The 23,603-nt window shown below is 33.6% G+C and overlaps 1 protein-coding gene across 1 annotated transcript; it reads left to right on the top strand.

Annotated features, from left to right (window-relative positions):
• The first annotated feature begins 4,335 nt into the window (after positions 1 to 4,335).
• LOC133175917 (uncharacterized) lies at positions 4,336 to 21,568 on the top strand. Its single transcript, XM_061311053.1, has 3 exons — positions 4,336 to 5,274; positions 7,745 to 8,886; positions 21,333 to 21,568. Exons 1-3 carry the CDS (start codon positions 5,244 to 5,246, stop codon positions 21,477 to 21,479), a joined length of 1,320 nt encoding a protein of 439 aa, XP_061167037.1. The 5' UTR covers positions 4,336 to 5,243; the 3' UTR covers positions 21,480 to 21,568.
• Positions 21,569 to 23,603: the final 2,035 nt, after the last annotated feature.

Genomic DNA, 23,603 nt, shown 5'->3' on the forward strand with positions numbered 1-23,603 from the left:
TCATTCTTCCTTAGTGCATTTGATATTATGAGAAATTCTTATCACACCTCGGAAAGTGCTTACTGATTTTTCTGAGTAAATGTAATCTTCAATTATATGACGAATGTTTATATTGTCAAGTACCTCTGTTTCGTTGCACTTGGAGATAAAATGACTTGTAGATTGAGTGAGGAGATTTATATGATGTGTTTAGAAGAAAGTGGTCGAATAAGCCAAGGAAAATGTCAATATTTGGAAAGTCCTGTAAAATCAGGAAAACCCCCAAAACACCCCCCCCCAAATGCCTCTTTTTCAGTGCACATTTTGCATTATACTGGATGATAACTTCGTTTTATATTGAAAGTACAATTCTTGCTTAATACTGTACCTTATATTTATGACAAAACTATTTCATTAAACACTTACATGTAATTCAAAAAGTGAATTTTATATCTAAAAGGCTGGAGTTGTAGACTGATACTTCACCTTATTCCGTTATATCAAAATTTAATGCTATCTAGATCTAATGACCATATATATTTGATCTACATTTTTTTTCCTGATCTCAAAGATGTTACTTTTACATTCCTACTATTTTATTATAAGAAAAAAGAATGTGAGAAGGCCAAGTATGAACAACATATTCCAGAACCACAAACATTCAAATGTTATACATAGATGAATTTATTCATAGAGTGCAAGAAATAGAACACAAGACAATTGCACTTGCAGGCCCGCCGTAGGAAGCAATTACAGTTTAGGTGAGCACAGTTAAATATTTTCAGTTTGGGTGGGCATTATCAAGCAAAAATTCCTTGATACCCCCGTAATTATTTTAGTGGGCAATTTTTTTTTTGTTTCCCGTCCGCGGTTCCTACAGCCATGGCTTTTATAAATACTTATATAAACATGATGTGACTTGAACCATTGCTTATAAGGTAACAAAATAATATTCATTCCTATAGCTGAAAACCATTGAAATTGTGGAAAACCCAGCCCGGTAATACGTCAGAGACTCGTACTTCGATCACAGTGTTATGGATATTATATATTTCACTATTTACTTTTAAAACTTGGATCAATGAGAACGCTGGGAAGGTGTGTCATGCCCCCCCCCCAACCTTTTTCTGAGTATAGTCTTCAGCTGTTTCGCTGTAGTTTTGATATGTAAATTTTCATTTATAGATGGTGCCCCCCCCCCCCCCCCCCACACACACACTTTCTGTAGCTGTAAGGTCGAACACTAGAAAATTTCCAGCATTTGATATAAAATGTACTAAAAAGTTAGAGAAAGGTCCAACACTACCCCCCATCACCCACTTTATAGGATTTTCGAGTACTTTTTTTTCTTGTCAGATGTTTTTGAGAGCCCCCCCCCCTTTTTAAAACCGATGCTATGGACCTGCACTGACTCAATTTATATATATATACATATTTGACTCGTATCAGTAATATTCAGTTAACAACTGAGAGTGAAAGAAATGCTCACAAATTTAAAAAAAAAAAAGGATTTTCAGTGTAAACTGCAATGAAATATTTAGAAATTCAAACCAAACAAGGTAAAAAATAATTTGAAGCCAAAATGGTACATTCTTTATATGAATAACTGTTTTTGGTTTGTCTTTTTTTACGTAATGAAGCTGGTAAGTATTTCACTAAGTGAAACGGATGTTAATCTGATAAAACACATGTTCGTAACACATGTTCGTATCGCACGTGTTTTCAAAAGATAACAATACACTAGTAAACCGATAATAAACAAAACAGAAAGATGACGCAAGACATGCCACCAAACTATAGCTGTCCCTGATTGCCCAGTGACTAAGGATAGCCAGAACAATAAACAGTTCTATATCTTATGTTTCAAAGATTTAAAAATTCAATGTTTAAAAGTGGTTTGAATGGTCTTAAAAAGAAAATATATCCCCTATGTAACCTTCTCACCCCCATCCCTTTTGGGCAAAAAAAAAAAAAAAAAAAAAAAAAAAGAAGGAGGAATGAATTTATTTTATTTCGGGAGGTTGGGGGTTGAGGGAAACTTACAAAAATCTTTGACAAGCAATTAAAAAAGAGAGGGAGAGAGAGCATCAGGAATATTATTATAAGGGACACAACCTTAAAGTTACTTTATTTTCTATTGTATAGTATATACAGGTAACATATAAGGAGGGGTGGAGGGAGGAGACCCCTCCCTAGTTCATACAGGGCAGACCTGATATATTTTATACCAAGTCGTTCGCCCACAAAATAAGTGCTCCATGAGCCAATATATGTTTAGGAATCCAATAAAAATTTTTAACAGTATTTTTTATTTCAAAATACCGTTGAGAAAAGTAAAATATTTCTTAACTTTGAAAACTGTAAACTAAACTGAATTATAATGTTTGAAGAGTAAATTGTACAATATAGGCATTTAGTAAGGATCGCAACTCAATAAAAGTTAGTTTCGACACGCTTCAAGGTTGGGTTGTCTCCCGTGTATTTCATAAATTTCTCCAGCATCTGAAAGTGACATTAATATTGAAAATTTAATACACATAGAAACTCTCTCAAAGGTGTTATAGTCTTCATAACCTTCCGCGTAGAAAACAAAAATAACTTAGTATATGTAGAGTTCATTTTGCATTTCTAAACATGTATGATTTCTAATATTTTTCAATACTTTGAAGTGATGTTTTTATATATTTGCTCCTCAAAAAAGGACACACACTTAATAAAAAAATTACATGGATAGATACACTTTATTTAGTAAATTAAGTGATGTTTTTTTCAGTGATTTAATTTACTTATACATGTAGTTGAACCTGAAGGACGAACAGTAGGACAGGTTTCAAGATCATTAACATTTATTCATTTCAATTTTAAATAGAAGAATCGAGCTTGTATACTGAAGCTTGAATTCCGAAATTATCACACAATCTTGAACGTTATACTTTTTCCTGCAGAGACCAATGCCTTTTATTATATATACACATTTTGGATGGAGCTACTGGGAGAAAAAATTATGAAAGTCAAAATTGTCTCTCATACTACCACCTTGTATTTATGTTGTAAGTAAGTTAAATTTTTGACAAATACATGTAATTCATAATCTACCCCCCCCCCCCCCCCGTGACTTTGAATATACATGACTTTTGGCAATATTTATGGAAAATCTTGTAATTAAAACCTTAACACATACATGTAAGTAACTAAAAATATTGCATAATTTCTGGAGATGAAAAACTGATCAGAATTTTGTTTGTTTATATTTTTAAAAAAGGAAGAAGAATATCAGTACCGGTTAGGACAGATCTTTTCGTTATGACTGCATACTTAATGGATACAAAATTCACAATTGCCATTATTTATTACTAGTATTACTTAATTATGCGTTAAATTTGGTTCTAAAAATTTCAGGAGAATAAAAGAAAAAAAAAACATTGGTTCATTTGCTTATACTAGTATATGACCAACAGTAAACTTCTGGCCTTCAAACCTGACACTTTACCTATGGAATATACAATGTATATTGCAGACGAATAATTGCTCACAATGTCTTTTCATTTTTAGATTCATTTTCAATAACCAGGGACTCCTTTCATATAAATGATCATTAAATCTCAATCCAGCCAACATTTCTAGTCATTGGTTCACTAACATTTTTACGCACATTGTTTGCTTGCAAGATGCTCAAGTGTGATGAAAATTTATATATAAGATGGGATATTCATACAGGCTTTGTTTCTTGTTTTCTACACCCCAATATGAAATAGATCATTACCAAGACAACTGCTTGAAAGAACAAAGAAACTGCCAACAAATTACCCCAATCCACCCGTGGGATCTAAAAGCATGGATAATATTCATTATTTAACTGTACCAATAAAGCTTTACTAATTTTTAACTGTATTCAATTTAATTTTTATTATATATTCAAAAATCTAAAAAGCTATCTCCGTGAAACAAACTTATCTCAATTAAGAATGATAACATTATACTAAACCGTACATCAATTAAAAAAGAAAACAAATAACTATAGGAACTTTCTCCTTTAACAGCATTTCTTTCCGATCATAAAGTTTAATCAATGTTACCTCATAAAATAATCAAACTTTATTTTCTGTATTCAATCCCACCAGAAAATGAAACGATAATTATTTCTGATTGATTTCTTCGAATACAATTTGTTATGCTCGTTTCGGAAGCGAGTGAATGTAGAATATAAATGAAGCTAAAAGAAATCTGTATAAGAGTGCAAAAAAGAAAACCCAGAAAACATAAATATTTGTGTAAGCTGAGAGTCATCATGTTCGTGTGAATATAATCGTTTTAGGGCTTCAAATATAAGTGAAAAACGTCGATGGTGCAGGGCAGTTCTTTCTGTGAACATATACTTAGTTAATTTGGAAGGGGACATCGTTGGACGTTGAGAACCGTTAATGTTCTCTGGCCAGAATTCCAATCAATGCAAACGCTGTGTCCCGACCGCCATCTCGGAATTCTAATCAATAAATGGCAAAAAACAGATCAATAAATTGAAAAATACAACAGTTACTTCCCTTTAAATTATGTTCAGCAGCATTTTCATTGCTAAGACAGACAACTTCCGGTTAGCGATTGTGAACCTCAACGAATTTACAGGATTTTGAACTATTTAGAGTGAGCTGTATTAAGGAATTGTGATTCGTTTGGAATGTTCTTCTGAACTTCCAATTTGTGTTGCGGAATACTTTTGTGCGTCTTAAATAAATCTAGCTATTCTTGGATTAATTCACTTGTACTTGCTATAGTGTGTTGGAATTCACAGATTACACGAGAATAGTTCATTTTTAATCTGCCGTGTTGGAAATCGTATTAAAATTTAAACATAAATTCATAAATCATTATCTTTTGTCATCTCACGGAAGATCAAATTATTTCTGAAGACCAAGAGTCACGTGATTTGGATCGATATGGCGTCAAAACAGTGCTTTCTAAGCATCGATCGTCAAATGTTTAGTACCATGCTTATTCCTTTATTTCTTTAGATTATTGAAATTGTGTCTGTTATTTTTCAAAAATGAAACAATTCCACAGTAGCAACTTTGACGGTCAGCCTTTTTAATATAAACCGAGATTCGCACCTTTCTGTATTAATAATAATACGATCATGTAAATAAATTGCCGAAAGCTTGCAGTCAACAATGTGCTTTGAACCCCCAAAGAATCAGATTCCGTTTATGAAATTCTGAACTTATTCTTAGATCACTTTTAGCGCATGTCTGTTAGAAACCAGTGACAAAATGGCCACGTCTGTGGGGACCAGTTTACAAGGTATAATATTTGTATTACTTTTCTTAATATTAAGTTGTACAATATAGTCAATATTTCTGTATCCTTTTACTGCCTTACTATTCAGCGTTTTTTGAATGAAATTAGTTTCAAATTGTTTACTGCGTATATTTTATTTTTTAAAAATTGAAATTGTTATACCGCTATTCTCTATAGTATTTTGATATTTGCTGTAAGACAGACATGTTATTTTTACAATTTTATTACATATTACCCTAAATAATTTTCTTTGAACAAGTTTATTTTGAATTTACTTGCACATGTTGTGTATTAAAAAAAACTATTCCCAACAAATTGTTTTAGTGAAATAGCTTTTGCATTGTTCATTGATATGTTACAACATTCATTTTGGTTACTGCTTTAACTACGCCTTCCCTTTCTAATTTTTGTCCCGTATCCATTTATTACCCTTTGATATACATATATACTATATATAGTACTAGAAAGTGACTCTGAAGGGTTAACCAAAGACCAGCTGTAGCGATTCGGGTTTACTGTGGGCATAAACCACTCAGAAAGTCCAATTACAGTACATCCATAGGCGCTTCCAACGTGGCTACAAAATCAAATTTGGACAAATTAACAACAGTTATTGAAAAGTGAAGAGGAAAACCCGACTAAGACGAAAGGAGCCGGGTTTTGTCTGTATGTGATTAATGAAAACTGAATGGTCAGGACTATCTTTAGGGGGTTGTGGTGCAAGGAATATATCCAAAGGGTCTACTGATTACAGAAAACGTCGTTCTCGTAATAGTGGAATTTCTAGAATAAAAAAAACTTGGGTGTAATGAAAGAACTTGCTTGTGGATCAGTGAAATATTTTTGAGAATATCTCGAAATGGAGGGGGGGGGGGGCGGCAGAATCAATCTAAAACATTCAAAGCTAATTCATGTAATGCCATATATGAATTGGCAGTGTAATTCGAATAACCAAAATTATCATAGTAAAGTAATCATATTAAAAATGTTTAAACGCAAGCATGATGGCTGAGGGTTAAATCCATAAGTTTTAATATTGTTTAGAAGTATACATCAAGAAAAAGCTAAAAAATCTTCTTCCCTTTTTTATAAATAAAAATATTCCTTCTGAAAATAAAGCATTCCCATATTTTTATCGCTTTTTTAACTACATGTATTAACCTCGAATGTGAATCCCTTAGTTGTTTGAAACTTGAGAAATGGTTAGAAAGAATAGTTCAGTTATATGTATCGATTCTCTGACAATCTTGATCCTAACTTCGATGGAGGGTAATCTATTAGGACCCGCACAGTGTGTAATTAAAACAACTCCGCTGGAAGAACCGTCAACTTCTCCCCTCTGACAAGTGAGGGTTTTGTATCGATTTATCTAAATCTTTCCAAAAATTTTCGGACCTTCTTTTCAAAAACTTCATCACAAAACCAAACAAGAGATATTTTTAAAAAGTGAAACACGTATAAAAGGATGCAAAGGTAATAAAGAGGCTTAAGTTGGGTTCTAGAGTTATGTCAAAAATTTTGATCCACTCACGAAAAACGAGAGTAAATAGATCGTCATTTTTCCTTGTGTTGCATGGTTATCCAACTAACTAATTGGGCGTAGTAGATAAAATATATTGATTTGGGTTATATTTCTAAGGCATTTAAAGTTTATAAACAAGAATAGATGTCCATATCTTGTTATTTGCCAAGAGAAACCCTATATACTGTTTGAATATAAGATGACGTAAAATAAGTTTTGACGGTTATTTAAAGTTTTTAATAATGAATAAGGCTGTGGTTCGAGGGAAGCATTAAGTTTTCATCATTCTTATTTTAACTAATGAGATCACATAATTTAAACAAGGCCAAAAAATGGCAGATGAAGACTTGTAACTACATGCATGATATTATTTTTACAAACATTTGTATATTTTTAAATTGATTTTACAGCTGTTTTACCGATGGCAATATTTGTTGAAATGCGCCACTCCCGGTTCTAACAAAAGTATACTATGAGCAATTTTTATTCGATATTAATACAATGAATTGATTAGGTCTGTCATAGGCCCCATTGGGGATAATCTTTTCGCACAAGCACCTCTCTCGGAGAAGGAATTTCCTTGAAGAAATTTTGAATAGTGGTTATAGCACAAAGCTATCAAAATCCCCTTGAGATGGAATATAAGAAACAACGCATGCCTTGGTTATTTCATGTTTGGTACAGCTGAAGATTTTATGTATGGCACGAAGCAATTATGACTGACAAACGTCAAGAACTGATAAGGCGCATTCTCTCTATGGTAAAAAGACTAGGCCTCCTCATCCTTCTGTGTATTTCGATTTTAGAAATAGCTGCGTGAAGTAAAATGAGGTGAGAACGAATTATGCAGATAGGGCTTGGATAATCACCCATTTAATGGATACTGAATCGTCTGAAGGTGTTTTGGTGCTGTGTAATTCAGCCAAGATTGATTGTTTTGTTGTATTGCAGGTACACAAACCTTAGCATATTCGTGCATGGATGCTGTCAAGTTGTTGCAAAAGAAAACGACAACAGAAAATAATAACACTTCAAAATCCCTGGAATTATTACCATTTCAAAAAGATGGGTTAAATGGATTTCCAGTTATTTTTACTCCCAAAAATTGTTCGGACGTTAGGTTACCTGCATCGTTGTTCTACCACAGGAATAGTGACCCGCTTCTTCATGGACAGTCTCGTGTGAGACAAGAGGATGAGTTCGGTAGTTGTTGCCAAATAGCACGTGAAAAAAGACGCCAAAGTGATAAAGGACACTACATAAACGGGTCCGGCGAACAGTCAAATAGTCTATGTGTTCACCCTGCCATTGCCAACATACACAGAAAAGACAAGAATCATATGTGTAATGGTGGACCACCTGGTCATATTAAAGTTAATGGAAATCTTCCAAATGGAAATTTAGAAACTGAGTTTTCAACCTCAAGAAATACATATTCAATTGATGATTTACATGATCAAGCAACTGAAACTAATGAAAATGTTTATGGATATCCGACTGATTGTGGGGACATTAAAACGGAAGCGTTGTCTGGGTCGGATTTACTATTAAACAACAGCAGCTATCCAGATGAAACAGAACCGGAAGTCATCAACATAGATTTGCGACCACGTATTGTGTGCAATGGAACGCTTATATCGTCATATCACGAGGAAGATGGGACTTCAGAGAGACAGCCATTTTTGTCTCATCAAAGCGCCAGTGGTTCCGAGTCAAACTGTTCTGTAAAACATAGTCAAAGCGTTAGGTGGCAAAAAACGCGGCAAAATGTGCCAGACGATTTTGTGGACCAAACGGTCAGTTTACCGAGTAGTTTGGAGAGACATTCACACGTGATACACGAGACGAGTGTGACAGATTCTGAATCCAGTTTGTCTGTGAAACCTTGCAATATATGGAATAAGGGTCGACCTTTATCCGGGTTTTCGTCACGGTCCATTTCACCACAGCCAGGGCCAAGTGGTTATAATGACGCCAAGCACAAAAGAGACAGCGGGAAGAAAACGGTGAGATATAGCGACACTATAGGAAGCTACCACACTGTGGCGTCCGGTGGCAGTTCTAACAGCATTAATAACTTCCCCACCACTCTGGTAAGTGAGTCAAATTGTTAGCTGTTGTGTAATGCTAACAATTTTTTTTTAAAATTAATATGGTATCAGTATTCTAATCAATGAAAAAAAATAATTTGGCAATTCTGAAGATACAGTTTTAGTAAGAAATATGGCTGAAGTATATGGGTTGTTTATATTATATCCTCTGCAATTTGTAATATATGTTTCAATTTCCTGAGTGGTAATCAAAGTTGTATCTTTGTGCGCTTGAACAATACTCTTAGATGTTAAAAAAAAAATTTAAAAAAATTTCCACCTCTAGCCTATTTTCATAAATTTCATTCAGATGAAAATATCTGAAAAATCAAAATGCATGTATGAAACAGTAGCTAAAAATAAATTGCTACATTGGGGGAAACTTAAGCTTTATTATTCTCATTCGTGATGAAGGAGATGATAGGATTGCTGTAACAACTTGGGGGCGGCAGTCTTCTGACAAAATGAAATCGTTTTACACTCGGTCCATGATAGCCTTCCCAATCGATTATATATCTGTCTTAATGACACGTAAAAGATAAATTCAGACCACGCTAAACATCAGAAAACACCGATGATAGACCAGAACGTTATCAAGTTGTTTCCCAATTTAGATTTGTAAAATGATTACATTGCGTCACTTCCTGTCTTTCCAGAACGAGATATCGCCTAATCCAGCTGTCTAGCCAAGTTTGTCACATTAACATGCTAGTTATTTAATGTTTAGGAAGTAGATTATGATTGGTTTTGACAAAAGCTTTCAGAACATGAGGAGATTGAAAATTGCAGTTGAGCAGTTTCCAGGGTAGTTTGTACTGAAATACGTTTTCTCAAAGTTTACAAAAAATTGTCCATTACAAGCTCGTGCCAGAAAATAATTTATTCAGAAAACTTTAAAAAGTTGACAAAAATGACTCGAGGAAAACTAGATAATGATAGAAAAACAAGAATGTACTCTCTATTATAAAGGTTACATTGAAGACAAAAAATTAAACATGTTCGTGTAAAAAAAGGTGAACAACAAAGCAACATTGAAACAAATTCCACGAAAAATACTTCTGTAATTCACAGTTCCTCGCCCAATTACATTTTTATTGATTAAAGGTACACTGTACTAATTATTCTGACTAATCTTGTGAATCACTTTGATTCCTTGAAGTGACGTAATTCCGATACCAGAAGCTGTCCAGTCTTGTTGACCATGTGACTGATAAACGACTGATTCACAGAAAACACCCCCGTTCAACATTAAAATGACGTAACAACTACGAGCAGCATTGGTATTTTGTTTGAATGAACAATGCAAAAATATTAATTTAAAAATTCCATTATTTCCAAGGCTTCAGTGCCTTCCTATTCTAAATATCTATCGTTTCTGTTTGAGTTGAGTTTACAATGGAAGTACATGTATGCACTTAATGTCCAATAAACTAATGATTTTAACAATATGGGAATTCCAGAAGCACACGATGGCTTAAAGCTTCGTTGTAGAGTGATGCAAATTGTATATGCCAAAACACTTGTATTCGATCAAGGCCCCTCTTGCCATTTTTAGATCCTTGATGAAAGAAGAAGTAGCCTTCAAATGTAAACAAATGGCGATGTAGTATTTGTTGAAAGAAAAGATGCATATGCAATTGTTTACAAATCAATTTCTTTGAGTTCTGCTTTTGTTTAGCAGATTGATTCATTCTTGCATCACTAATGTTCGCCTTTCTAAAAGCTAAGGTATCTTTTGAGAATGTAGAATAATACCGCTATTTAGAGCAGCAGTAAAATCTCATTGCATGTAAATTAGATTATAAGCACGGTTTTCCCTATTGTATTGTATATTATTTGATAATCAGACCGCTCTTACATATATGCTATTGATCAAGTTGTACATGAATTAACAAAAAGCAAATTTATATCCCAGCTAATGAAAACTTTTTAAGTAGGGGGTTCAAACAGTAATTCAATATCGTAAGATGATAGTAAAAAACATAACTTTGTAGAGAAAGCTCTTATTGCAAAAGAAGTCAATAACTGAGCATTCATTTTCTTCAGTGGAGTATGTATAGATTGATACTTTAAGTTATTTAAATTTTACTGAACAGTTTCTCCCCCATCCCTGCTCTGTAATTCTAGTAAAAGGCTTCTCTGTTATTCCCTCATTATGTATAGCTACACGTAGGGCTTTCTGCAAGATATAATTAACTTTCTGGAATAGAAAGTGTGAGCATTCTAAATTATTGCATTAACAGTGTAATTTTTTGTGGTGGAAATGTTTTTTTTTTAAATGTAACGTCTTGTAGAACAGTTTTTGCAATACGTTTCACTGAATCAACCTAGTCGAGTATTTATTGATGTGAATCTAAATGATAGTGGACAACAAATGCGTACAATGACAATTTCAAAGTAAAAGTCATGGGAGAACAGTGTGTCCACTGTTCACAAATTCTTAAATAATATGACTAATGTCTCTGTGTGTTTGATTACCACCACAGAGTTGACCTTCAAAATGAAATTGTCAACTAGAATTGGAAATGGTAGGCTAACTATTTATAATGTAGGTTAAAATTGTGGATAATTAAACGCCAGACTTATATCATCTCTTCTGTTTTGGAAAGGGAGCATATAAGCTACATGTACATGTATATATTCAATGTTGTAAGAACACAATTTCATGTAATATGTGTATAGAAGATTATGTTGAGATTAAGTATGATGACGACGCAAATACTCTTATTGGAGAGGTGTAACAAGTTACTAACGTTATAAAACTATATTTAACATACTTATAATTTTATATAGAAAGTTTTAGTTTTAAATATGTTTGTCAACGCGTCTAGAATCAAGAGACAATTGTTGATTTAGTTCCATTGAGTCTTTTTATTGTTTTTTCTTCTTTGAAAATAGGGAAATGAGCTATCGTTCCATAAAACGTTACTGAAAAATACAATTATTGCTATCAATATGACCAAAATAATTAAATAAATGATGAATAAATAAACATCATTGTCAACCATTTAAAGATGATCTTTTCAGAGTACTAGTATTGTGTTCCAAAGAATTATAGTAAATCAATCTTGTTTCAATATATTTTTGTCAACTAGTTACAGTTTAAAGAATAAATATGCATGTTTGCAGTATCAATTTTACGAGATATATATTTCTTTTTGATAAGCTATGAGAAGGTTTAGTCAAAGTTGAATATTTTATTTAAAAAGATCTTTTTCGATTAAAAAAATAATATCACTAATACTTGGCAAATATCGACGTGCATAATATAAAACTGTGAATAGGTTTATGGGCACCTGATTACACTAAAAAAATGTTTGCGTTAATTATATTTTGATATCAATGAATATAAATTTTTAAAATGTAAATAAGATTAAAATGTCTGCGTAGTTGATTTGTGCGTTCTGTATTTTTATATTTTTAAATATATTTTTAATACCACGAAATATTTGTTTGTTTTATATTTTCATTCATCGATTAAAAAAATCTATGAAAATATGTTTATAGCTCATATAAGTAAGTGCCTTCATTATTTTGAAAAGATAGAAAAAAAAAAAAACTATTAAAAAAATTCTCTCTGCACACTCATTTAAATTGAGTTTGAGGAAACACATGGGAAGAAAAAAGAAAAAAAAAACTAGATCTTTCCATTGAATATTTATCGAACATTAAGTGATGAAAGAATTTAAATTGAGAATTAAGAGTAGAATATATGTGATGAATCCCACGGAAGTAGAAGTAAAAAAAAAATCTAAAATATTAAATGGTCGAAAGAAAAGTAAATATAAACATTATTCAGTTGTAGGAACATCTTTCTGATTAACGGCATCAGGGGGTGCAGTAGTTACATGTACCATACACTGCATAGAGCCTGATTAATTTTAAATGAAATATTTACAGTCCTTACTTTTAAACTCTTTTAGAATATTCATATAGTTATTGAAATCGTCAAATTTAATTTTTAAAAATGACTATGGAATTTTTTTTAAAATTTATTCATAGTTTGATCTGACATATTACATCTACATGGTTGCATCAGCATAAAAACTGCACCTCCCTGTCTTGATAAAAGTTTTATACTACAACCACTCCATATTGATTAGAAACATTAGGACATATAATACTAAGTAAACAAGTCCAGGTTAAAGCATTAGATTTTCCTTCGGGGCTTGTAAAATCTTTCTGACTAATTTTGATTTGTAATATGCTTTCATGCTTATTTTATCACTGGACGAATGTGGGTATGTGATAAATCAATATACGATCCCACATTTACGGGGTATTTAGGGGGTTCGGAGACGGAACGGCACCCCGTGTCGGGTTCTAATTAGGTTTTTATCTGAATGGACGGATTCTAGAAAGCACATGGATTAAGAACAATGGGTTTTAAATGCTGGACGAGTCGGCAAGAAAGCCTTTTTGATGAGAACCCTATATACCCTTACAAGTACCAGCGGATGAAGATATGCTTGTGCACCGGTGATGAGAAATATCACCGTGGCACGGGTATATTTTTATAGAACAGTTGTAGAATTCATTAGGAATATGTATCAATCAAGTTGACACGGACATGTGATTTTAAAAAACCCATTTATTTAGTAATTCATAAACTTTTAAATGTCACGCTGAAAATTATTAAATATATCACTTTTTCTTATAAAGAATGCACGATGTTTGAAAATTTATTGTCACATTCATGTTTTTTCTAACAATATTAGTATGGTAATTTTACACAAAAAATACTTGAATAATTAATGTAATTTGTGCTCAACTGTTACCGTGCACCAGTAGATACCAGTGCGTTTATGTAATAATTGATGGCCAGGTAAAGTCATATGTTTTTGTTAGTTTTGATGAGTCTCCAAGGAGAAAATACAGGTCCCTCTTTTGTTTGTCACTGTTAATGTTCGATATTGAATTTTTCTTTCCCGTTCTCTGTCATTGAAATTGTTTCATAAACATCTCATGAGCATTAATAATTCCACATTTAATTATTATACATTTCCTAATTTTATCAAAAAGCGTAAAAATGCAAAGTAATAAATAATAAAGGTCGATAGTGAATCCTAACTAAGCACTGGGAACTGTTTGATATCAATAATTTTGCTAATTCAAAAGACACTTTGGCTACATGTAGAGCGCTCACCAGAGTCACGGCAGATTTATCAGATTACTAGCAATTAGCAAAATGCCTCTATCTGCAGAGATTGGATTCGAAAAGATGTAGACAAAGTAGAAAGGAAAATGAAAACGTATGAACCAATTTGAAACCACGACGGTCATGACGATGTTCATGGTCAAAACAATATTTATGTCAATTTTAATGGCCTGCATGATCTGGATCCTGGAAGAGAAGTCGGAAATATAATTGTTAATCGGAAACCATTCTGGACGTGTGAAATTTATTAAGAGAGTTCGATCCTCAGCTTTTGAATAGATTTTTGCCTGAATCTCTAGTCTAAAAATTCTATGTCATATTTATGTTTTAACAATGTATTTGGATTTTACGATTTCAATGAAACCATATTAATTTAAAAACTTACGTTTAAATTACAAAGACAATTACCTAAGGAACTATATTTTGTGGAGGAAGGATGTCTAGAAGAAAATGATCAAGTATCTATTACAAAATATTTACAGCACTGTTAAGTTTGGCCTCCTAGAAATCGATGCAGACTACTTTTAGACTTTTTTTGTGTGCAGCAAGTTAATCTTTGTTGATCACAACTTACTCATAGACTAGTTATTATATTAAAAAACCAAACCGTGACGCAAAAATGGGAAATTTGACAAAAATAGAATTTTTGCATTACCCATGCAAAGAACAAGGCTTACTTTGGGCCTTTTTTGGCTCTGTGAATTTCTGAAAAATCAAAACGGCTCAGTTTTAGTTGAAAATACATTAAATTTCACTTGGACCCTTGTTGACTGCATATACGAGTCGTATAATATATTTAATATCTATTAAAAATGACGCAATTTTCTCGCTAGTCCATGTATTATGACGTCATGAATTGCCTCATTATCCTCATATCCTGAAAATTTCAAAAATCGCTAAACATATGCATTTAAGCTGTTTTTCAATATTTTTTCCATAGACCCTAATCTCTGATCCAAAATGGTCAATCATATAATGAAAGAACTGTTTCAGAAGATTATAATCCATGTTTTATTTTTTTGGATCGAGGGGTGGGCTCATATTTTTATTCTTTGCTGAAAGTACTCAAATACACCCACTTTCTTCAAAATTCAAGAATATTCCAATTTCACAAAGCCTGTGTCTCTTTTATGTGGAAGCTTTTTGATAGGAAATGAAAGCACTTAGTCTCTACTTTATATTGATGTTTGAAATGGGACATTGGGACTTGGTCAGTTAATCAGTGTATGGACAGGGCCTTTTTATGGATAACGTGAACGAAGCTCTTTTGCTCACTTCTTGAAAGTATAAGGTTTCAGAGAATTACAAGTTTTAGAACCTAAAAAATATACTTTCATAGAGAGAATAAACAATTTTGTATGCCCCAAGACGAAAATATTGCTTCACTTCCCCCTTCTGCGCATGGAAGTTGAAGAAGTTACCATGGTATCAAGTTCCAAGAAATGAATGTCGGAAGACCGAGATTTTGATATAATTTCAAAAAAAGATTAGCAGAACATATTCTGCAACCTTTGCATGATACAATTCAATGTTGTTAACAAGTTTTACGCCAAAAATAAAAGTCGCGTGACCTCGACATGGACTATAACAACCATACGGTAGATACAACCTTTGTTCTTCTGGGTTTTATATATTTGGCAATCGTTTTGCTAGCTCTCTCGAGCGCTAGCAACTACGTTAGTCTTTTTTTACTGGAATACGCATTCTCGCCTTCACGGTATGGCATTCTGAGAATACTACTGTAGATAAACTGTGCCATATCAATTTCGTTTTATCATATACATATGAAAATACATATGATCTGAAGTTTGGTGTTTTGTTCTCTATCCTGTAGATGAATGTACAAAAAGTAACAGTAACTCAGGTCTTATAATGCTAAGACTCTATAAATCAATTATTTATAAAATCTTAATTAAAACCTAGCTTTCCTTAACTACCTTCCTGGGTCTTTCCGGCAAGCTCGGAAAAACAACCTCGGATATGTTTTCCGAGCTTGCCGGAAAGGCTCTAGAAGATGCGGTTGCTAAAAACAGTATCATATTGAAATATTTCATTCAAGGTGCTCAATGAAATATTTTAATAAAGGTGTTCATTGGTTCTACAGATCTCTTAAATAATTGTATTTTTCACATCAGAATTGAAATTACAGTAAACTACAGATCGAATGCTTTAAGCACATTTATGCCACCGCCAACAGTTCACTCTAGATTCACCATTCTGAATTGAGACCCCTGTCCCCAAACACCACCCCCAGTGTACCACTGTGTCTTAATTAGTCCCCTACCGGTGGAACCGGAGGGGACTATAGGTTTCCTCTGAGTCTGTCCGTCCGTCTGTCTGTCTGTCTGTCCGTCTGTCCCTCTGTCTGTCTGTCAGTCTGTCCCACTTGGTTTTCCGCACTTTTCTTCTAAACGCTTGCAGATATTGAGCTGATTTTTGGTATGTAAGTGTATCTTGATGAGTTACAGATCAAGTTTGCATTTCGTTCCGCTTCATTGATTTTTGAGGGAATTACGGCCTTTTCAATTTTTAAGGGTTTTCCGCAATTTTCTTCTAAACGCTTTCAGATATTGAGCTGATTTTTGGTATGTGACTTTACCTTGATTAGTTATAGATCAAGTTTGCATTTCGTCCCGCTTCATTGATTTTTGACGGAATTATGGCATTTTCAATTTTGTCCCCTACCGGTGGAACCGGAGGGGACTATAGGTTTCCTCTGAGTCTGTCCGTCCGTCTGTCTGTCTGTCTGTCTGTCCGTCTGTCCCTCTGTCTGTCTGTCAGTCTGTCCCACTTGGTTTTCCGCACTTTTCTTCTAAACGCTTGCAGATATTGAGCTGATTTTTGGTATGTAAGTGTATCTTGATGAGTTACAGATCAAGTTTGCATTTCGTTCCGCTTCATTGATTTTTGAGGGAATTACGGCCTTTTCAATTTTTAAGGGTTTTCCGCAATTTTCTTCTAAACGCTTTCAGATATTGAGCTGATTTTTGGTATGTGACTTTACCTTGATTAGTTATAGATCAAGTTTGCATTTCGTCCCGCTTCATTGATTTTTGACGGAATTATGGCATTTTCAATTTTTAACGGGAACCAGATTACACTTGCCGGTAGGGGACTAGTATTGCTAATGCAATACTCTCAGAATGCTTGTTACTTTTAATAATTAATCGATTCAGCAAATTAAACCAATGGTTCGGATGTTTTATGGTGGTTAGAGCGCTATAGCTCACCTACCTATTTTAAAAGATAAACTTGTCTTGCTTTGCAGTGCAGTTAACTGCCAAAACTTAAATACATGTATATTCATATTTTACACAAATCTTTTGCTTAATGATACAAATATCTTAAAAGAAACACATGATTGTGACTCATTATGTAACTTTAACTTTTATCAATTATGTCGTCATAATTTGTCAAACATAGATAATATATTGTAAATGTACAGGGGAAAAACCCCTCAAATTCTAGCCTAAAATCAACATATTTTTGGCAATATCTCAAAATCAACAACAATTTTACATTGACCTCCACTTTTCATTTTTTTCCCCTGAAAATATATTATTTACCAGTTTGATGTAAAATCACTAGAATTTTAGTAATAAGACTTTTAAATAATTTCATTGCTTGTTAAATATTTTTTTTAAAAAAATCGCATTTTACGAGTGCAAAAAGGTCGTATACTTGATTATGCGCAATAATTTGGGGTTTTTGGTTAAAAATTGTCAATGTATCTACATGTACTCTACAAATTATAAGACTGTGTTTGGTTTCTTGAGTCATTCAGATAAAAAAGTATAAGAAAAAATGTGCTGAAAAAGTGAGTAATGTACAAGTTGCTATTGTAGTGCAAAAAGGTCATATTAAATAGGCCTGTATACCGTAGCGCCGAAAGACGCATATTGACTGCTATTTTTTTCTTTGATTTTTGATAAAGTTATGTATGTAGATATTAAAAATATACTTTACAAAAAATTCTTGCCACTTTTGATGGCAGGGTCCACTTCCTTAAATCATATTTAAACATTTTTGAGGACCTTTGGATAATAGGTAATTGGTGTGAATGAAAACAAAAAATACTTCAGAAAATTATCTGCCTGCAGTTCTAATGGAAATTGGAAACATTGCTAATAATGCCCCAGGACACTAGAAAAATATGTATGTCAGATTTAGTGACTGTGAGCAGTAGCAATAATTCAACCAATCAGAGTCAGTGAATCATTTTTGAATCAACGACCAAATTTTCAAATCCCTCAAGCAACATTTAACTAGGCTTGATCACTAGACGTAGATAATATGAAAAATTGACTCTGGAATATGTACTATGTAATTCGTTCAGACAGTTTGGCACAATTTTACCGGAAAAGCCTATAATTTAGACCTTTTCTATAAGTTAAAAAATCCTACACAAATGCGATGTACATATAATTATAATAAAGTTAACCAAATGAAAACAACGAAAAACAAGAGACCCATGGGTCACATCGCTCACCTAGCACATTGGCCAGGAAAAAAAGCAGAAAGTTCAGTATTAAAAAGATTAAATATATACATGTGGTCCCAAATAACCCCCGGGGGCATGATTTCTTCAAACTTGAAACTATACACTAACTGAAGATGCTTCAATATTTCTTTGACTAATCATGGTTTTAGAAGATTTTTCAAGATTTATTCCTATGCGTTTGATCTTCTATTGTGGCCCCGCATATCCCCTAGGATATGATTTGAACAAACTTTAATCTACACCATTTGAGAATGTTTCTGAAATAACATGACTAATCGTGGCTTTGCTGTTCTTGAGAAGAAGATTTTCATTGATTCACCTGTTGTGTCCCCCCTTTACTCCCTGGGGCCATGATTAGAACACATTTGATTCTACATTACTTGAGGATACTTCTGTATTTAACATGACTAATCATGGCTTTGTTGTTCTTGAGAAAAGATTTTTATTGATTTTTTCCCTATACATTCCTATGTATAATTTTGATCACCAATTGTGGCCCCACCTTACCACTGTGGTTCATGATTTGAACAAACCTGAATTAACATTACCTGGGATACTTTCACATAAGTTCCATATTTTCTGGTCGCCCGCATGGCGCACAATGGTTAGAGCTTCTGCTCTAGAGTCGCGGAGTAAGGAGCTAATCCTAAGGTCGCAGGTTCAAATCAACTGCGGGACGTGGAGACCGGTCCTTCGTATGAGACATTATAAATAGAGGTCCCGTGTCGTAGTAGATGTTGGCACAAAAAAGATCCCTCACTGCACAATGACCCTAAGTGTCGAGTATAGCCCTCCACCGGCAAGTGGTGATGTCTCTGTATGACTGAAAAGTTCTCGAGAGGGACGTTTAACAACAAGCATATTTTCTGACCCAGTGGTTTTTGAGAAGAAGATTTTTAAAAGATGCCATCAGTTTTTCAGTAATTCATAATTAACTCCCCTTTGAAAAATAACATGCCCCTTCATCTGAACAAATTTGAATCCCGTTTACCCAAGAATACTTCGTGGCTAGTTTGGTTGAAATTAGCCTTGTTGTTCTTGAGAAGAAGTCGAAAATGTGAAAAGTTTAAATAAGGACGCCGAACAAAATGTGATCAGAAAAGCTCACTTGAGCCTTCGGCTCAGGTGAGCTAAAAAAAGGGGAATTCTTTGATCATAAAAACACATGACAACACAACCCTAAAGAAACAAATTTCACCATTGGGTGTACAAGTACGTGTGGTGCTCAGATCTCTCAATCCATGAAGTGCAACTAAAGTTGATGTATTAATATGGAGCAGAATGCCAGAAATTGATTCTTGAATATCTATTGAATAATCCTCTATTTAATAGTGTTACGCAAAACAATTTTGTTATCATGCATAATTTTTATTATCAGAAGGAAATGTGTGGAAAATTCTGGATAAGAAGCAGTTAGGTAACGTTTAAAAGATGTTTCGTGTTTCATTCAAATGAAGTCTAATTTTTCCTCCGGGAAATAATATGTGTTGTTGTTGTACTATGGATTGATGAATGCATTCAGGCAGTGCAGCTGTACTGAACAGCGAGTATACGAATATTCATTCAATTACATCGATTGTATTTCCGATAGAATGTTTTTAAGGAAGCTGTAAACACTGATGAAAAATGTTTTTCGGACTTTGAGAAAATTACACGTATATCACATAGGTATACATACTGAGTTTATATAGTACAATTTCAACATAGGGCACCTGCCATATTCCTCCAGAAAAAGTGTTCAAAGACAATGAAGTATTAGTGAACAGGAATCACTGTAGTATACTAAACAACATCGTCGCAAACCACGGCCAAAATGTAAGATCCTCTCCCATTCTGGCCGTGTAGGAGAGAGCTATATGCTGACTCCGGACCGTGGCTTGAGACGATGTAGGAGAGAGCTATACATATGCGGACTCCGTACCGTGGCTTGAGACGATGACTAAACAACCGTTCCTACAATATTTAAATTCATACCGCCGAAATATGGCTGAAATAATGCCGACTCGGCGTAAAACAACAATAATCAATCAATCAGTATACTAAACTGGGAAAATAGATGCAAGTAATGTTTTCAATTTATACTTTATCTTGGCCTAATGTAATGTTAAAAATACTTTTATCTATATCAGATTGTGTCATTACTGAAGATTTCCTTTTTTCCTCATCAAAGGGCAGATCACTCTAACTGCATAAAACTACCATAGAATTAGCACTCTATAATGAGCAGTGTTTATAGAGCTTCCTTAAAAATTAAAATAAATAAATAAATCTTGTCATCCATTAATCAACAGAATTAGTGAAAAATTTGAAATTTTGAGTGTACCGAGTAGAGGTGAATGCAAAATTTACAACATCATAACTTTTTGCCTCCACTCAGTAAATTCAAAATTCTCCACGTGATAAACATATGATGTACAATGTATGTAAAAACGTAACTGACCACGACTTCCTTATTTTTTTTACTATGGCCCAGAGAAAGAAGACTGGGATACATGGATAATGCTCTCAGATTCTGTATTCACGCTGTTTTCAAGTTTAACTTTTGCAAAAAATTATTTAAGTCAGTGCTCTAAAAATGCAGAATAGATCAAGTCTGGTCAAAAACACGTTGAACACGTCGAAACAGGAAACTGTAAATGTTTATTGTAATCACCTTCCTGTCTCTTCTTGGACTATTTTCATGCAGAATGATTTCAGCAAAAGACGAATTTTTTTCTTTAGTACGAATATTCTTTTGGATTTCCATTTCTTACACATCCCGATATATGGCCATATTTATTTTTTTTTCAGAGTGAAGAGCACATGAACAGACTGGATCGAGAAATCCGAGAGCTGGAGCGAGTTGGCAAAAAAGCAGACAGAGGAACTATCTACTGCGCATGCGGAGTTTTGGGACTTGTGATAGGACTGATTTTAGTCTTTGTTTACCTTCTGTGATGTAAATTCTAACCTTGTTATGTTTGAATGTTGGAGCTTTGGAAAGACTTTATTAATTTAAAAACCGTTGATTTCCATTTTAATTAAAACTTGTTTCATACATTTGATTTTTTTAAATACTTTTTTTATATTTTGAGGGTAAGCTGTGACTAATTTGATTGGGGCAGGCTTTTCAATGGAATTTGTTTTCCATGTTTAAAGAGAATCAAAAAAAGAAAAAAAAGAAAAAAAAGAACACAGTTTGATTTCATATAATGTATTTACTCTTTTTTTCTAGATCTAACACGTACATGTACCTTGTTCAGAAAATAAATGAAAAGCTCGAATACATCGGAATAATCTAAAACAAACTACAAAGAGGACACGTATCCATAAATTTTTATCTATTCCTTAATGAGAACCATTTCTTTCATTGTAACCGGAGACTTAATATGTCTGGCACAATTATTTATCAGACGATTTAAATTACGCAAACTTAGACAGAGAGAGTTTAGCTGGATAAAAAAAAAATTCTCTTTCGACTTGAAAAAGTAAACATTTCTTTTATTATACTCAGAACGTTTTCCCCCTTGAAATGGCATTTATTGTGACAACGAAAAGAAATTGGCCAATCTGAGCTAAATCTGATTTTTTTTGTTGGCGAGGACGGAAGAGCGAGTAAGCGTCATGTAACATGAATGTGACTTTTCTCCATCTTATGATTAATTGAATTATCAGCTGGACAGCTCATCGCTGAAATATGTTCATCCTCATTTCGGACTGCTTGCAGTATATTGACAAATAGTGAGATTTTCAATCATTATTTTCCACGGTATCTTTGATTGAAACAGAGTCCCAGAGCAGCCGTCAATGCTTTGCTGATTTATAATCTCAAATCCGGGAAAAAGACCTCAATTAAGGAACCGGTCTTCAGGCAGTGCTGGACTGACATTTCACTGCTTCTGTATCTGACAGTTAAGACTTCTATTTGAAAACTCTGGTCTGTCAATCTGTAGTGGTCACTTATTATTAAGTCAAAAGCAAACTACTTTCCGTCAATTACATATACGTGATTTGGGTGCGCTTTCAATGACAAAAACAGTCTTCGTTCTACGAAACTGCATTAAAAGTGCAGATCGTAAATGCACTTTTGGAGTAAATGCATTTAGTGGCATGTGTACAGCGCAAAACAAACCGTTAATGGTAATTATAAGTTGTATAGTGTTCTGCAAAATGGCCCGATTATGTGATGCATGCTTATCTACGCAAAAGAAGTAACAGACAGACGGACGGAACGACAGACTCTGTCTGCTTGAAAGCGAACATGATTCATGTCTCATAATTTTAATGAACTCTTGTAATTGAATTAAAAACTGTTAGACGTAGAAAAGTTTGAAATGAAATTTCGTATAATATCTAAAACTGTGGCCTCAATACTAGTAGGATTTTGGTACGCTTTGGAACGTACAAGAAAATACCACACATAAATTCAACGTTCTTTAACGTACAATCAATTACATACAATTCATTGTTTATTTTAATAATGTTTTGGACATATGCTGAAACCTTCCTTTGGGTAATTAACTCCAAGGAAAACGAGGCACCTAAAATAGATTTTCTTCGGGACATTTGGCCATAACATGAGTCGCTTGCTTTGATGAACTATTATTGATCAAATAACCTGGATTCCATAATTCTATTTTAATTTTAAATTGATATCAAACTCTTTTATCTTTTACTGCAAAGTACATCATTAGGCAACAGAGAACAATAATTTGTCTGTACACAGGCAGAGCAACACTCTAACCGTAATTGCATGAACGATTTGGAGCCAGTTCTTTGGGTATAGCTGCAAAACATACGTAATTCCCAGACAAACTTACCACCGACTGATATATTAAAACTATATATACTTCGCACTTTATTAGCTACAACTGCCTTCTTTAGCAAACAAAATTTTCTAATGATCTTGACCTGGATATAAGTAACACCTTAATTTTCGATTCTTAAACTAATATTTATGTTTATCTTAGTTAAAAAAAATATGTTATGTGAATATTTGTGTATGACATAATAAATAACTTGTTCGGATTAGATCACTTCGCACGACAGTTACTAGTATAGCGGAGAACATCTGCAGCAGAA

This window comes from Saccostrea echinata, unplaced genomic scaffold (assembly GCF_033153115.1).
Source record: "Saccostrea echinata isolate AGI-Se365-2 ecotype Australia unplaced genomic scaffold, CSIRO_AGI_Sech_v1 ptg000064l, whole genome shotgun sequence".
In the NCBI taxonomy this organism is placed as follows: domain Eukaryota; kingdom Metazoa; phylum Mollusca; class Bivalvia; order Ostreida; family Ostreidae; genus Saccostrea; species Saccostrea echinata.